At 32.7% G+C, this 15,520-nt stretch overlaps 1 protein-coding gene and 1 pseudogene across 1 annotated transcript; one reads left to right on the forward strand and one right to left on the reverse strand.

Moving 5' to 3' along the window:
- The first annotated feature begins 3,285 nt into the window (after positions 1 to 3,285).
- On the forward strand, positions 3,286 to 4,787 carry LOC120131339 (protein LURP-one-related 5-like). Its single transcript, XM_039148345.1, has 2 exons — positions 3,286 to 3,639; positions 4,345 to 4,787. The coding sequence occupies exons 1-2, from the start codon at positions 3,415 to 3,417 to the stop codon at positions 4,738 to 4,740; spliced, it is 621 nt and encodes a 206-aa protein (XP_039004276.1). The 5' UTR covers positions 3,286 to 3,414; the 3' UTR covers positions 4,741 to 4,787.
- A 2,948-nt stretch (positions 4,788 to 7,735) lies between these two features.
- Positions 7,736 to 10,627, reverse strand: LOC120131844 (annotated as a pseudogene).
- Positions 10,628 to 15,520: the final 4,893 nt, after the last annotated feature.

The following is a 15,520-nucleotide window of genomic DNA, read 5'->3' on the forward strand; positions in this document are numbered from 1 at the left end:
CCTCATTTTCTTCTTTCTCTCCTCTCTCTCTAGCTGAGAGAGGAAACTTTTCTCTCGTTTCTCTCTAAATTCCTCCTATAGGAGGCGATCTCCAGCAGCCGCCAACCACCATACTCTGGTGGTGATCGCCGCCGCAGCCGACTACTGTACATGGTGGCCGGAATTTACTAATATACACCAAATCAAAGCCCCGATTATCCTAAAGTTAAATCCAGGGTTATCTTAACCTAAAAATCTACCTAACGTCGTAGATCTAGCCTTTTTTACCTTCAACCTTTCGGTTTTACGGTCGCACAAGGAGGCTCCGATGACTGCAAGTTCTTCGATAAGTTTCTTTCCTCTCTTTTCCTACGATATTTGGCTACTGTGGTTGCTTGTTATTCGTTCGGCTCTCCCGTTTTCATCGTGGTCTCTTCTCTAGTGGTTGTAGTTCTTGCTCTGGTTGTTCGTATCTTTTTCTCTGTCTTTTTTTTCTGTTTTGTTGTTGGTTGTGTTTTCGTGGCTCGTCTCTGTTGCCCCTCCTTTATTTTGCAGGTAACGGTGGCTTTTATAGCCACCACGGTGCTCCTCTCTTACTGGTTAAAGAGTGGAAACTTTGGTGAGTCACCAAACTATGTGGTGACTCACCCCATAGCTGAAACGTGGACGGCCGGCGTGATGTTTCTGGAGTCTTCGAAGAGGCGGTGATGTCATGGCTACAGCGGGGTGGAACACCTGGAGGTGGCAGCTGAGCTCTTCTGGAAACATGAGGCGGCGCCGCGCGGGGCTTTTGGAAACGGCGGATGATAACCCAGGGTTAGGAAAACCCTAGGGTTTCATTTGCTGGAACCATCTGTGGACCGTTGGATCTCTCAGATCCAACGGCTGAGATCATTAGCGGCTGGCTGAGAATAATGAAACCCTAATTGGGTTTAGGGTTTCTGTTAGGCCATTTCTGATTGGAATTGTAAACGGGCTTCAGGTTTTGGGCTTGTAAAATGGGCCTCCGAGCCCTTTGGGCTTGTAATATATATATATATATATATTAATAATAATAATAATAATTAAAAATAATTTTAATGAAATTGAAAAATTAGTGTCTACACGACCCACCTGAAAAAATAGATATTATTTCATTTTTTCTCTTAAAAATGATTTATTAGTACAGATACAGAGCCAATTATATTGATACTAATACTGCTGTTACGTGAAAAATATTATGTTCCATTTATGGAAAAAAATGTTTTTTTAGTTTTACATGAGCGGAGGCATAGGAGAGTGAAACTTGACATGTTGTGAAAGAGAATAAGCATTAAAGCCAAATACTAAATCTAGTATTTGTCGACTTTAACTCTTATCACCATGTTCTTGATGTCTCTCTTTCATTTGTTGGAAGATATTTATTCTTAAAATTCCAATCAAAAGCATCCGCCTCTTCTTTCTATTTTTGATTATACATCTGAAGCTAATATACAAGGAATCAAGCATAGAATTATTGACCGAAGCGGTACAGAGTAAAAGCTTATAATATTCTTTTGCTCTTTATCTGCTTCTTCATTGATCGGTCCATGTGTTGTGACTTTATATCTATTAGGTATATAGATACCTACCCCGTTATGGAAATAGCGAGCAACAAGAATGTCAACGCCGTTTTGTGAGTAGATCGAATGAAGACATTAAGCCTGAATTACTGCTAATCGATCCTTATTCTACTTGTATGATTTATAAACACCACACTTACCGATATTGATTATAAACTTTCAAAAATAAAGAAAATTAGTAGATAATTATAAATTAAATCAACTGGGATATACGGAGTTTGGATATGTAAAACATTAACTTACTTTGGGATTTATTTCTTCTAAAGATTTGAGTTAATTAGTATAATTCCAGCAATAGGCATCAACTGAAACTAGTGGTATTCGTAAAAAAGTACAAATAAAAGAGAATAAAGGAACAAGTATATTTTTCTCTAATGGCTCCTTCCGTATCAAAGCTTTGAATGTGACAACATGGTCTGCAAATGTATACAAAAAAATATTAAATAATTGGATAATTGTATAGTTTTATATGCATGCATCCATGCATCTGTCTTGAACGCATTTTCTATGGCGTTGAAAAGAATAAATGTGGAGGGTTGAAAAAAATATAGAGGAATTACTTCAATTTGACCTAGCAATGTCATTAATCTTATTGAGATATCTTATGACTTTCTTTTCTAATATAATATTTAAATTGTTTAAACTCTTATACAAGTGGAAGGATGTTCTACGATTAAACGAGTTCAAACCTAAAATATCAACAAAACCAACCAAATTAATAAAATCTTTGTATTCTTTCAAATTGTAATATTAATAAAACCAACCAAATTAGAATTTAATATTTTTCAAAATTAATGTTTATGAGTTTTTTTTATTATCTAAAATATGTAAATATGAAACATTTTATTTATAGGGTAATTATTGAAAAATAATTTTATGATATTGAAGATGATGAAAAGTGTCCTTATAATATAGTTGAGTCTTTAATTATTTTTTATAAGAAAATTTCCCACTCTCTAGTTTCTATTCAGTTTTATTGTTAATGCTTAACACTATATTTATAGAAAGGTAAAAGCAACTTTTAGTCCACTAAACGTATAATTTTAATTAATTTGATCCCTAATCTTGAAAGATGGATAAAAAATTAGCCTTTATTAAATAATATAATATTTCAATCTTTTACATTTACTAGTATTTTTTAAGAGTCAAAGTAATAAATAACTATAAATATAAACAACTGAAAATTATTTTATCTTTTAAATAATTTCCTACAAACACTTAAAGATAAAATAAAAAAAATTAAAATTTTTAAATAAAAAGAATATAAAAACTTAATATCATACAATAAAACATATAAAATAAGTTTTCAGATTAAAATAATACAATAACTTTTAATATATTTAAAACTAATAAAAGCTTTTTGTCAAAAAAAAACTAAATTGTTTTAGATGTATTAAGATGTCGGCTGGCCTGGTCCACCAACATATTCCAGTCGTTGCCCGAGTTATGCCTAAGGAACTCAGTCGAACTGTAAAGGATAAAAGGAAGTATAAAACTGAGCCATACATATTCGATCCACTTTTTCGTAGTTCAAGTCCTAACTCCCAATTTGAAATTTTCCTTTTCTCCTGCGGTACCCAGACTTTTTTCCAATGGGAGACGGGGGCTTTAACTTTAAATATAATTTTATTATAGTAAATTTATTTTTATATTTTAGCACATGTTCCAATTCAGTAACCGAGTCAGCGTCTGAAAAGAGAACACTATAAATCTTCCCTTCAGCGTTCTACCTTTCCTCAACGTCCAGTTTTCTTCTTTCTTTCTTCGTTAATTACTCCACCAAAGGCCGTCGAATCTAAAGAAGCGAAAGGTGAATTGTATTCAGGGGAACGAAATGAAAGCAGGTTTGGTTGTGGATGGCGGTTATATATACGAGGCAGAGAAGCATCTAACGGTTCTCAAAACTTCGTTTTTCTTCGCCAACGATGGCTTCACTGTTTACGATTGTAAAGGTCAGTTGGTTTTCCGAGTTGACTCGTACGGCCCCAACCCTCGTGACAAGGCCGAAGTTGTTCTTATGGATGCTCATGGAAGATGCCTTCTCACTGTTAGAAAAAAGGTAAACAATTTGACTTTGTTTGTTTGAATCTGTTTAGTGAAATGGGCAGTAATTTGATTTGCTTTAATGGGTTCTTTTACGATTTGATTTGGATAAATGGGTATAGATTCGATTTACATATTGTTTAAGAAATGTTGATTAACTTGTTTGTGGAGGGTTAGGGTAAGGATTCAAATCGCTGTCGTAGTTATATTTTTGGTCATGTTGTGTTTATTATGATTGCAGTCATAACAGATGTTATTACGGGTCATAACGAGCGTTATTGCGTATATAACGAGTATATCGGAAGATAATACTATTATTATTTCGCGGGCGCTATCACGATCACGGATTATTATTTAAAATCCTGTTTCTGGCATTTAAACGAATTGAGTCGAGACAAATCTATTTACTGAAATGGGACCGTATTTGGATTCGATTTATTCCGTTGTTTTATGATCTGATTTGGTTAAATAAGCATAGATTTGATCTTCATATGGTTTAAACTTTGGTTACTCGTTCATGGATTGTTCCTAGTTGAGTCAACTCGCCAGATACTTTTCTTTTTCCTTATTAATTTTGATTACCTAAACAGAAGCCAATACAAAACCTAATTTAGATTTTCACCAAATGGGGCATAATCTATTTAGGGAAAACAAGTATTTTCAATTTTAGTGAGTTTAACTCACCGATAAAATTTTCTTCTCCCTTGTGTTACCTAAACAGAGGCCGAGTTTGCATAACCGGTGGGAAGGGTTTCTAGGCGAAAGATCTGAGGGTCAGAAACCGGTCTTTAGTGTGAAGAGATCATCGATAATCGGACGGTGTGGAATGACAGTGGAGGTGTTCAACAATCCTGGGGAGGAGTACCAGATCGAAGGAAGTTTCGGACAGCGAAGCTGCACGTTCTTCAATGCGGCGAAGGAATCAGTGGCTGAGATTAAACGCAAAGTTGATGCTTCCACTAACGTGGTCCTTGGTAAGGACGTCTTCTTGCTTTCTTTGAAACCTGGTTTTGATGGGGCCTTTGCTATGGGCTTGGTGCTCGTTCTTGATCAGATCTACGGTTATGATTATGTGGTGAATTATGAACCTGATATGCGCCCTACCGCAGAGGATTAATGTGATTTGTATATTTTAAATTTCTTAATATTGGCCCTAGATTTCTTTTTCTTTTCCGCTAAAGGTTTGCCCACCTTGACATCGAGAGTGAGAAATCAAAATAATAAAAGCTTGTATATTATTACAAAAGTAATAAGAATTGCCCTTGAAGAAGATCAAAATTATTGTCGTTTCTACAAAATATAAGATTTTATATAAGAATTTGGAGGATGACAAAATAAATAAAATATACTAAAACTTAATTTAATTGAACTTAAATTATTTTTTATAGAAATTGTAATTAGTAAATTATTTATAATTTTTAATCTATGAATTAAAGATAGATATATTTAAGTGTATTCGATTTTACAGTTATATGAATGTTATAACAATAATATGAATGAAACTAATTTTTAATTAATTTAATCTAGTTAATTTATCTTCTTCAATAAACATATAAAATTATTAATTATTTTGGTGTAAGGTTAAAATTATTAATTTGATTCTAAATGCAAAGTTGAAAATGAAAAATCTAGATTTTAAAGTTGGTTTTAAACCACAGTTTTTACTGTACTTTTTTTATCCGTTTGACATTGATTTTGAGGTCAAAATAAACTTTTTAACTAAAAGTATTTTTAGAAAGCTTTACCAAACCCACCCATAATAATTAAACTAGCTATTTATAAAAATTATTTTATGACCATTTAATCAATAGTAACAAGAAAATATGTCGATATCATCTTAATCATCAGATGTTAGATGATAATATTATGTCACTTATATTAATTAAATAATATTTTTTAATAAAATAAATAATCAAATATATAGTTTATCATTCTTTAAAATTTCATTTTTTTTAAAAGTTTGTAACGTCAAATTCCACTTCGTATATATGATGATATTGATTACGTATTTTTAAAAGAAAAATTAAATGATCAAAATAAAAATTATATTAAATCAAATCATTGTACATGTAATTTATCCAAAAGTGAAGGAAAAGCAAAGCCATTCTTGCGGAATTGATTGTTTTTTGTATTAACTATTGAAGACTAAAAGATTCACGGTCGACCACAAAAACAATGAGTGCATATAAAAGTGATGAGAGTAAACAACATTACATGTATAGTGGAACACTTAAATACATTTAGGTAACGTTTAGGTACAATATTTAATGAACTCCAATGGGTGTCACGGCCACGCAGCATTTACTTAATAATAGGAGTTACTAATTGAATTAGCTTAAGAAATTAACAAAGCAAGACTCCACACTTATTTATCATTATTTTAATAAATATTATTTAATAAACTAATTTTAACAAATCGTAATTCTTTTTCTTTTGAAAATGTCACTTTGATTTTTATTCCTAGTTATGAGTAATGTGCGTGGTGCGAAGGGGACCAAATGAAAATGAAAGGGGTCTGATCTCACGTGTAACAAAAAGAATAATAATAAAGACAAAAACAAGAAGAATATATTCATTTTTCTTTTTGCATGGCACGACAGAGTTTAATTAGTAAAGGATATGCAGTTAGAGTGAATGGCAGGCCGTATAAAACATGACCACATCTACATGAACTTTATAAAAAAGTGTTCAGATATATATATGGCGTGGGTGGCCAGCATTTATACATGTATTATATCAGTGAAGGATTTATAAATTAAAAAATAAAGTCTAAAATTTTAATATTTTTTCTTAAAAATAATGGGTATGCAAAAAAATTATTTTTTCTATTTTCCTTAACATGTTAAATTAAATTTCACATTTTTTCGAAATAATGGGGCGTACTTGACCCCCTAGGGGGCTTAGTTCATCCACCCCTAAATTATATAATTAAACGATCCATAATTTTTATAATAGTTTATATACACCATGAAACTGTAACATATAAATTCTTGATTAGTAATTTCGGGTCTATCGAGACCTAAAATGAATTAGATCATTATTGAAAAAGAGGCTAAAATTTAAGATTTTGTTGGAGTCTTGAACGTTTGGGACTCCTAGAGATGAAAAACTTTCATCTTCTTCTCTTTATTCTCTTCCCTCTCATTTTCCTTTTCCTCATTTTCTTTCCAAGTGCCATAGATAAAGGTAAGTCCTTGAGCCCTTTTATGCTCACTTTAAGCTTCATACTAATTATTTTGGCCTTAGATATCAAAATGTGCTGATTTCATGACATTTGCTTCTGCTTCTACAATATTAACACACAAAATAATCAATGCTATTATCTATCCATTTCTGGTTACCAGTGTTACTTCCTTCTGGCAGGAACTGGCCATCTACTCCACTTGTGTCATCATCTTCATGTTGAGCTACAGATGTTACCCTCTGGGATTCATACAAGGCTGCACAAATATAGTCAGAATATCATTAATAATACATATAAATATATGTATTGTATCTGTTTAATGACTTGGAGTTGACGATTAAAGACATTCACGACCGAGATAAGTGAGAGCTAGAGTATATAATAAATTGAATACTAATATGAACCCCACCAGATCGCCAACCCCTATCCAGTACCAGTATGCTTCTGTAAAGAACTCGCGAGTCTTTAAAACTAAAACTCCCAGCCTTTCAGTATTGAATGGAATAACCTATATCAAATAGTTATTTAGACATTAGCTTTACTTGATAACCTGACAAACAAACGATCAAAGGGATACAGAGAAAAGGGTAGCCAATTGCAAGGAGGCTCCATTGTTGCAGGGTTCGGGCGAGAGTCAAATGTAGACAGCCTTAACCCTGGTATGCAGAGATGGCTTTAGCACGGCTTAAAACACTTGACCTTCCAGGTCACAATGAAAAACCTCAACTACTGCACCATGACACACCACGAAATGTTCAAATGACAAGCCAGTTCAAGGAAGTACGTGATTCCAGCTCTTTCCAAGGAATTCGTTAATTACTATAGAATTCTGTGAGTACATCATAGGGGATATCCAATAACCCCAGATCCACCATTTCCCGACTTCATCTACAAGGTGATGAAAAGACAAGGCACCAACATTAATGCTTCAAACTTTAACCAAACTTGTTATCATGTATGTAAAAGTAAAACTGTTTACTAGTATTATATCTCGTAACAAGACGTACCCACAATTCGCAAAAAGAACTAGCATAAAAAATGAAGCCATTGTGATGGTAATAGTCAGCTCCCTATCCAATGCTGCAATTAGCCGAAATAGTGCTGAAGCCATTTGGTTCGTTAGCACCAGCAAAAGAAACTGCTTTAAAACCCTGCAACACATTACATTATAGTGAATGAAAAAAATATGAGAAGCAACACTCTAATCTAGCGTATCATAAGTACAAGTATTATTTGCTCTTTGTTTTCAGCTTACCTGATAATATCGGGATCCATGCCCATGAGATAATAGGTGACTACCACCCAGAGACCAACCTCTGTGAATGATATAGAAATTTTCAAAATCCATGTAGGGAGGGCATATGCCCATGCAGGACAGAGTAAGTTGTCTCTTTGCTTGTAGAAGACTGGAAGCTTAAAAACAGTCATGCCAAGCTCAACTAATCCATTAAACATGATCATAAATACAGAAAAGAATACAGCACCCATCTGAACTATTCCATCAGTTACAGTCTTCTTATGCATCTCAGTCCTTAGGAAGATGGTTGATCCTATCAAAGCCATCATTACAAGCAACAAGCAGAAATAGAAAACCCTAGTCATAACCAACTGCTAAATTAGTACCAGGAAACGACACTGCATTGTAGAGTCCGACTCCTACCTGTACAAGCTTGAAGATGTAGACGAAGGAGTTCCTCTTCATCAACAAAAGTTCTTTTGAGAAGCAAACTTTGAGAAGCTCCATTTTCTTAACACCAAATCTCTTGGTCGTCAAAAGAGTAGGATCACTTTGAGTCTTATCAAATAGAATCTCAAGATCATTTTGCAATCTTCTTCCCACATGGAATGATAGGAAGGCCTCTGCAAATTCCTCCACAGTGACAAAACTATAGGCCCTGTCAGTTTGAGTCCAATACTGTCTTTGATCTTTTTTCGATGTAACCTGCAATTCAAAATGAAATTAAATATATGCCACACTCTAGTTCTGTGTGGTTCGTCTTTAATATGTTAATCAGTACTATCAGTATAAAATAAGGTACTCGGTAAACAATGTAGCTTGTGAATTTTAGTGAAATTTTTTTATGCTTGTAAGGTTCGACAGACAAAATCTACATGCACTCTTACTTCTTGCAAGAAGTATGCAACACCCTTTCTTGCTGGACATTTGAACCCCATCGATTTGAAAAACTCAAGCACATGTTCACGGGGACCCTGGTACACGATCTGGCCATCAGACAAGAAAACGATATCATCAAACAGTTCGAAAGTCTCCGGTGCTGGCTGGAGGAGAGAAATGAAGGCAGTTCTGTTCAGAATGTGAATATATTGCCTCAGCGATTTGACAATCTGATATGTCGTTGAACTATCCAGACCGGTGGATAACTCATCCATGAGGAGCAGTTTCGCTGGACCAGCTAGCATTTCACCTATAACGCAGTCAACAGAGAGTTAGTATTGTAATAAGCATAGGAAATTAATGTGGAGCACATGACCAATATTGAACCATTTTCAGCTGTAGCGAGTTCTTCATATTATGGGAAACTACAAGAATGCATACCGGTTGTTACTCGCTTTCTTTGTCCTCCTGAGACACCCCTAATCATTTCATCCCCCACTAGGGTATCAGCACAAATTTCTAGTCCCAAAATCTGTAAGCATGGAACAAAGTAAAGGCAAGAAGCAAAGGGGTGTGTTTTCTTCACTTTCATTGTCCAGGTTATTGATCTGAATCACAATACCTTTATAATGTAATCTGCGATTATATTTGTTTCTTGACCCTCAATGGATGCTGCCTGGAATATTGGTGTTAGAACTAATAAAATAGAGTATAAGCAACACCAATTCAAGGTCTTGCTTCCATTCACACAGCATTAGCAGAAGAAGAAATGTATTCTCTAGGTGTCAAACTCAAACCAAGATAACAGTTTCTTTCATTTATTTTAAACCCCACAATTTCCCACCACCTGTTCGGGGATATGGATATGGATATCATTTTGGCCAATATATGCAGCAGTTCTCTGTGCCACAAAATCATCCATTTCGTGCCCATGTATGTTACCCTTCCTGAAAACTGTAACAGATGTTTAACTAAATTGTACCCTTGTAAAATTCTGCAAAAAAAAAAAAAATAGTTTAGAAGTTCAACCTTTAGATCTCGGTCAGGCTTTCCCACCAATGCTAACAAAAGAGTGGTCTTTCCAAAACTTGGAGGACCCAACAGCAATGTCATTCTGCATATATTTTCATATCCATATATACACAATGTAAATGGATCATAACCGGAACTAATATTAAGATATCTCGATCCGATTCAGCCTTTTCGACTGATTCTCACCTGCATGGCCTGATGATGCCACTCACATCTCGAAGAATGTTCACGTGTTTCTTTCTGCTAGATAGCAGATGTAAGGTATGCAAAATGCTCTTCAAAACCAAAAGAAGCAAGGTTGAAACAAATAAGAAAAAACCCTTTTCTAACACGAGTTTAAAAGAAAGAATAATAAAAGAAAAATCCATAATCACCTCTAGTTTATTGATAAAAAATTGAAAAACGAAGGGAATGCCCTGCTTCCTACATATGCCTCTTCCTCAACTCTCAGATTTTTGTATCTAACTTCCAAGTTTTGGAATTTCAAGACCAACCTAATAAATATCAAGAAACAGTGAGAATAAACAGTTTCTTGCATCAGCAAACTTGTAAAAAAAAAAAATCTGGTAATGGAGCAGCAAAATAAACAGTTTCTTGCCTGTCAAGTCGCTCTCTGACCTTTAGCAGGAAACTTTCATTGTCGCTCTCAGTGTGTTTAATCAACCTCCCCATCAAATTATTCCTTGTTGGGTCTCTCGACTCGAAAAACACATTAATGTTAAAATAACGAGTTTAAAATATATAAATAGTTAAGTGATTATTTAATAATTTTTAAAGTTGAGAGACTCAACAAAGCAACACCCTATAATCTATGGATCATTATATATTTTTTAATAATCAGGAAACTCAACAAAACAACTTTCTATAATTGAGAAATCATTTGTATATTTTACCCTTTATAATATATATATGAATTGAACTAGACCAATTAATTAATTGTGTTAATAATTTTGATTTTACCTTCCTACCCCAACCCCAACCCCGTCCTACAAATTAAAGCATCTATAAAACGATATAAGATTCATTAAGTTACACATTAAATGATTACTCTTAATTACAAAAAAAAGGCTTAAACGCATCATTCCCTCAAACTATATCATTTGTACTGAATTATCCCTTAAAATATTTTTTAAAATGTTTTATCTCCTGAAATTTAAATCATTACCACGTTTGTCCTAAGTGGTTAACTATGTTAAAATATACAAGGATAAATTACATATTTGGTCACTCAATTATTCTCACAATTCTATTTTGATCACTTAACTATTTTGCTTTTTAAAATCATCAATAAAATTAAGTTTTTGATATATTCTGATTTCTAAATTCGATTCGATTTATTTTTAAATTTCTTAATATATAAAAATTCATTTATATCATTTTTTTACTAAAAAATTTACTTATTCAATGTGATAAATTCGAAACAAATAAATTTTTATTTAAATTTATAAAAATTTTTATTTTATAATAAATTTAGAAATATAAAATTAATGAATTATGTTCCACGTTGGTGATATCCTAACTGATAAGAGTGTAAAAAATAGAGTTCGGTACTAGTGGCATAGCCTATAAATAATCAGTTCCCATAATTTTCAATATTTATATATTTTATTTCTTCGATTAGTTTCATCTCCAAAACTGCAATATAATTTTTAGTTTATATACACTTACCTATCAAACTGTCGAAATGATTTTTTTCCTTAAAGGTGAAAAAATAAGATTTTTAAAAATCACATTAATTATTAATTACCTCTTTTTAATTTAAAAACAAATGTTATTTAAAAGACCTCTCGTTTCGAAAAATTTTAGATTTTCTTTACGATCGAAAAAATATGGTTCAAAGAGTCGCCACCAATATTTGATTAGGATGTGATTGGGCACCCAAAAATGATTTGTCATTTTAAATAAAAATTAATTTTAATTAAAACAACAAATTGAGTCTGCATTGCCAAAAAATGAGTTCGGGAGTCGATTACGTGTAGAGAAGGATTAGCACCCCACAACGCCCTAAATCGGTACTTAGTCGATTAATTAACGTCTTTGCAATGAACTTTATAAACTCGAACTTAATTTGGCTTTTGATCCCATAAAACAAAGATGTAAATTAAAAAAAATCAAAAACACTCAAATAAATTAAATTAAAAATTATCAAGTCGTTTTAGAAAGATAAAGAATGTTCGATTATTTACAAATATCGAGACCAGATCTTAAAGCTATAACAACCTTTTCTCGATAAATTTAAATAAACGAACATTTCCTTTTCTCTCGTTCCCAAATTTTAGGTGACGAATCAATTTTTTTGTTTCACTTTCGGAATACACTTTTAGTTTAAAATCGTCAAAACAACCCTCTAATCAGTTAAGACAAACCACTCATGATAATTTTAAATTAAAAGGGTATTATCCTTTAGTCCGATTATGTAATATGTCGAGTTATGCAAATGAGTATATCATACAAATTGTGCAAAAAGTAATACCATGCGATTTACTCCTGAATTATTCACATACTCATACCTATATAAACATATCATCATACAAAATAAATATAAACAACTAATTAAAGAAAACAAACCTAAACAGGACTAAATTAAAAGAAACTTAAATGCGGGAATTAATTTAAGTTAAATACACTAATTTTAGAATAATGACTAAATTCAAGTAAATGTAAAATTAAATTTGTAAATTAGAAATAAATCAGTGACTTATATGTAAAAATATATATATAAATTATAATGATTAAAGAGAAAATAACCCAACAACATATATTAGACTAAAATGAAAACCATGAAAATATTATGTCAAATATGTAAAATAACCGAAAACTTAAACAGTGTAGTCTAGGACCAAACTATAACATGTGTAGAATTTGATGGCAAAAAATTAAAACTTTAAAAATATGAGACATGGATTAAATGGATTAAAAAAAAGAATTTGCTCTGCAAATAACCCTCCCAGGCACTGAATTTTCCTAGCCTAAGCACTGTCGTTTTATACTTCATTTATATTCTCACTTAGACTAAAAGTAGGACCCTAGTTATCATTTTAACCATCCCACGCAACCCTTCACTATCTCAACCCCCTCCTCTTCTTCTTCTTTCATTCGACAAAACCAGGGGGCAGAGAAAAAAAATTTTCCACCATCGCTTCGAACGAGACCCAATAGAGCTAACGCCGACCACCGCCTCGATGGCCTCCCTCCATTCGACTACAACCGTGCATCACCCCAACCCAATTTGATTAACCACTTCGATTTTCCGTCTCCCAAAAAATCCACTCTCAACGATGACTCTCTATTTATTCGGCGATGGACTCAAATAACTGAGGTAAGAAAATTACTTTGCTTCCTAAATTTCTTTTATTTTTCTGTTTTGATATTTTAAAAACCCTAAACGAAAACTAAACTCTAATATTACCCTGCAAGCCTCCCGAAAAATCCCCAACGGCTCGGCCTTGGACCCAACCCTGGCGACGTTGTAATCTCGACGAAAGAACCCTAATAGTTATCTCTCATTTACCTAGACTTCACACATAACCGAAGGTAAACCCAACCTCTCTCATTTCTATTTAGAGTTTCGTACTTATTTTGAAAACTATTAAGACAAATATAAAAAATGTAACTGTAAATAGTCATGAAAAGAAAATCTTACAGGAATTAAATTTTGAATCTGCTTTGTATCGCTTTCGGAAAAAAAGGTAGGGCAAATCTCCATTATATTGCTTGCTCTTTGAACACCGGCGATGGAATATTATTTACACCGTTTTTATATTTGCTTTGCTCTGTAAAAAACGAATCTAAAGGACTCCGTTTTTTTTTCTGTCTCCTCCCTTTTAAATGCTCTTTTTTTTCGTGTCTGTGTAAAAATTCTCTGTTCTTCCCCCTCCTCCACTTTTCTGTCTGTCTATTCTCTCCCAAAACAAAGAATCAGTGGGGTCCCCCTTTTTTTGTTCACTCAATTAATTTCCTCTTTATGTGTTCTCTCCTCCCTCTTTTTTACTTTGTGCTCTTTTTTTCTATGTCTGGTCCCCCTCCTTTTCGTAATAGCCATCCTCCTTTTTTTTTTTGTAATCACCCTAAAAAACTCCCGTTTCTTTAGTGGTTAATTGAAAATTAAAACCACCATTTACAGTTTCTAGCGGTTAATTCATGATAACTATTTTTTTGGTTTTCCAAGGTTTCACGTGGGCTGCTCTGTCGGGTCATTGGTTTGGGCCTCCCACTGCTCTGCTTCGAGTCTACTGCGACCTAGCCCCGGACAAAAACGAGCATATACACAAACTAAATTAAATATGGTGTTAATTACGTTGTCGTTCTTCGCATCAAAATAATTTATTCTTCTGAAATAATAAATAAAGGAAATTAAATATAATAAAAGAAAAGTAAGGATCGATTCCATAGAAACTAAGAAAACTTCTTGATTTATCCGTGCTTTATTTTATCTTTGAGCTCAGGAGTAGATTGAATAATATTTAAATAAATAAGGGGATTGCAGATGAAGAGAAATAAATAAAACAGAAGCAAGAAAATAAAAAGATTTTAAAGAAGATTAAAATGAAAGAAAAATTAAAATAAATATATTCAATATGTAGAAATCAGCCTTAGCCTTTCGCTTTGACTCAGAAAAATGATTTTTAATTCGAGACTCACGTAAGTTATTTTGTCTACAAAGGCAATCCTCGCGACTCTTCTTTGTATACTGAATACTTAAACTGTTTAAGTTCATGGAAGACCGAATCAGATTGTTGTTTCAATAACTACTAATTCCGATCTCAATTCCCTCTTAGCAAGGCAATCTTGTTAAGTGTGTTCCCAGGAAGTCGAATATGCTTTCAATAAGCCGATTCTTTCACTCACACATTTAATTATAACAACATCCTAACAAGACCAATCTTTGGTTTTGAAATTGTTTTGATTTTAAAAATAAACGCAAAAGAAATTGAGAGAGATTTCCGAAGTTATTTGAGTTTTTTCAATTCTCATGCATGATGGAATTGAGTCATCGATTTAGCTCTCGTCTTAAATGAAAATTAAAGAAAACGAAAATAGAATAAAATAATTTTTTTATTAAACTAAAGAAAGAAAGAAATCTAGCAATTTGACATATCTTTGAAGATTTACCCAATGTGGATAATTATTGCTTCCTAAAACCCTAAAAAGTGTTAAAAATACAAAAGATAATTATTTAAATTTAAATCTTAAAAATTAAAAAGATAATTCCTAAAAACTTGAATTTCAAATGTTTGAAATGCTCCAGCCGTCCATCTACCTTCTAGAATTGCTAACTAGACGTTGTTGATTCACTGTCACGTCAGCATTTCATACCCACTGTTACAACCTTAATTCAAGAACAAAAAGTGCAGTTTTTAGTTCTTTTAAGTACATTTTCCAGAAGTCATTGTCTCATTTAAAAACGCACAAATCAACAAAAATAATGAACAAACGAGGATTATTTAATCATAAAATGTTACACAAAATAAACACTAGTCAATTAATAACTAAATAAATAAATCAAACCCATGAATTGTATGTGTCGCAAAATAAACTATTAACATCATTTAATTTTAGATTCAA

This window comes from Hibiscus syriacus, unplaced genomic scaffold, assembly GCF_006381635.1.
Source record: "Hibiscus syriacus cultivar Baekdansim isolate YM2019G1 unplaced genomic scaffold, ASM638163v2 tig00110556_pilon, whole genome shotgun sequence".
In the NCBI taxonomy this organism is placed as follows: Eukaryota; Viridiplantae; Streptophyta; class Magnoliopsida; order Malvales; family Malvaceae; genus Hibiscus; species Hibiscus syriacus.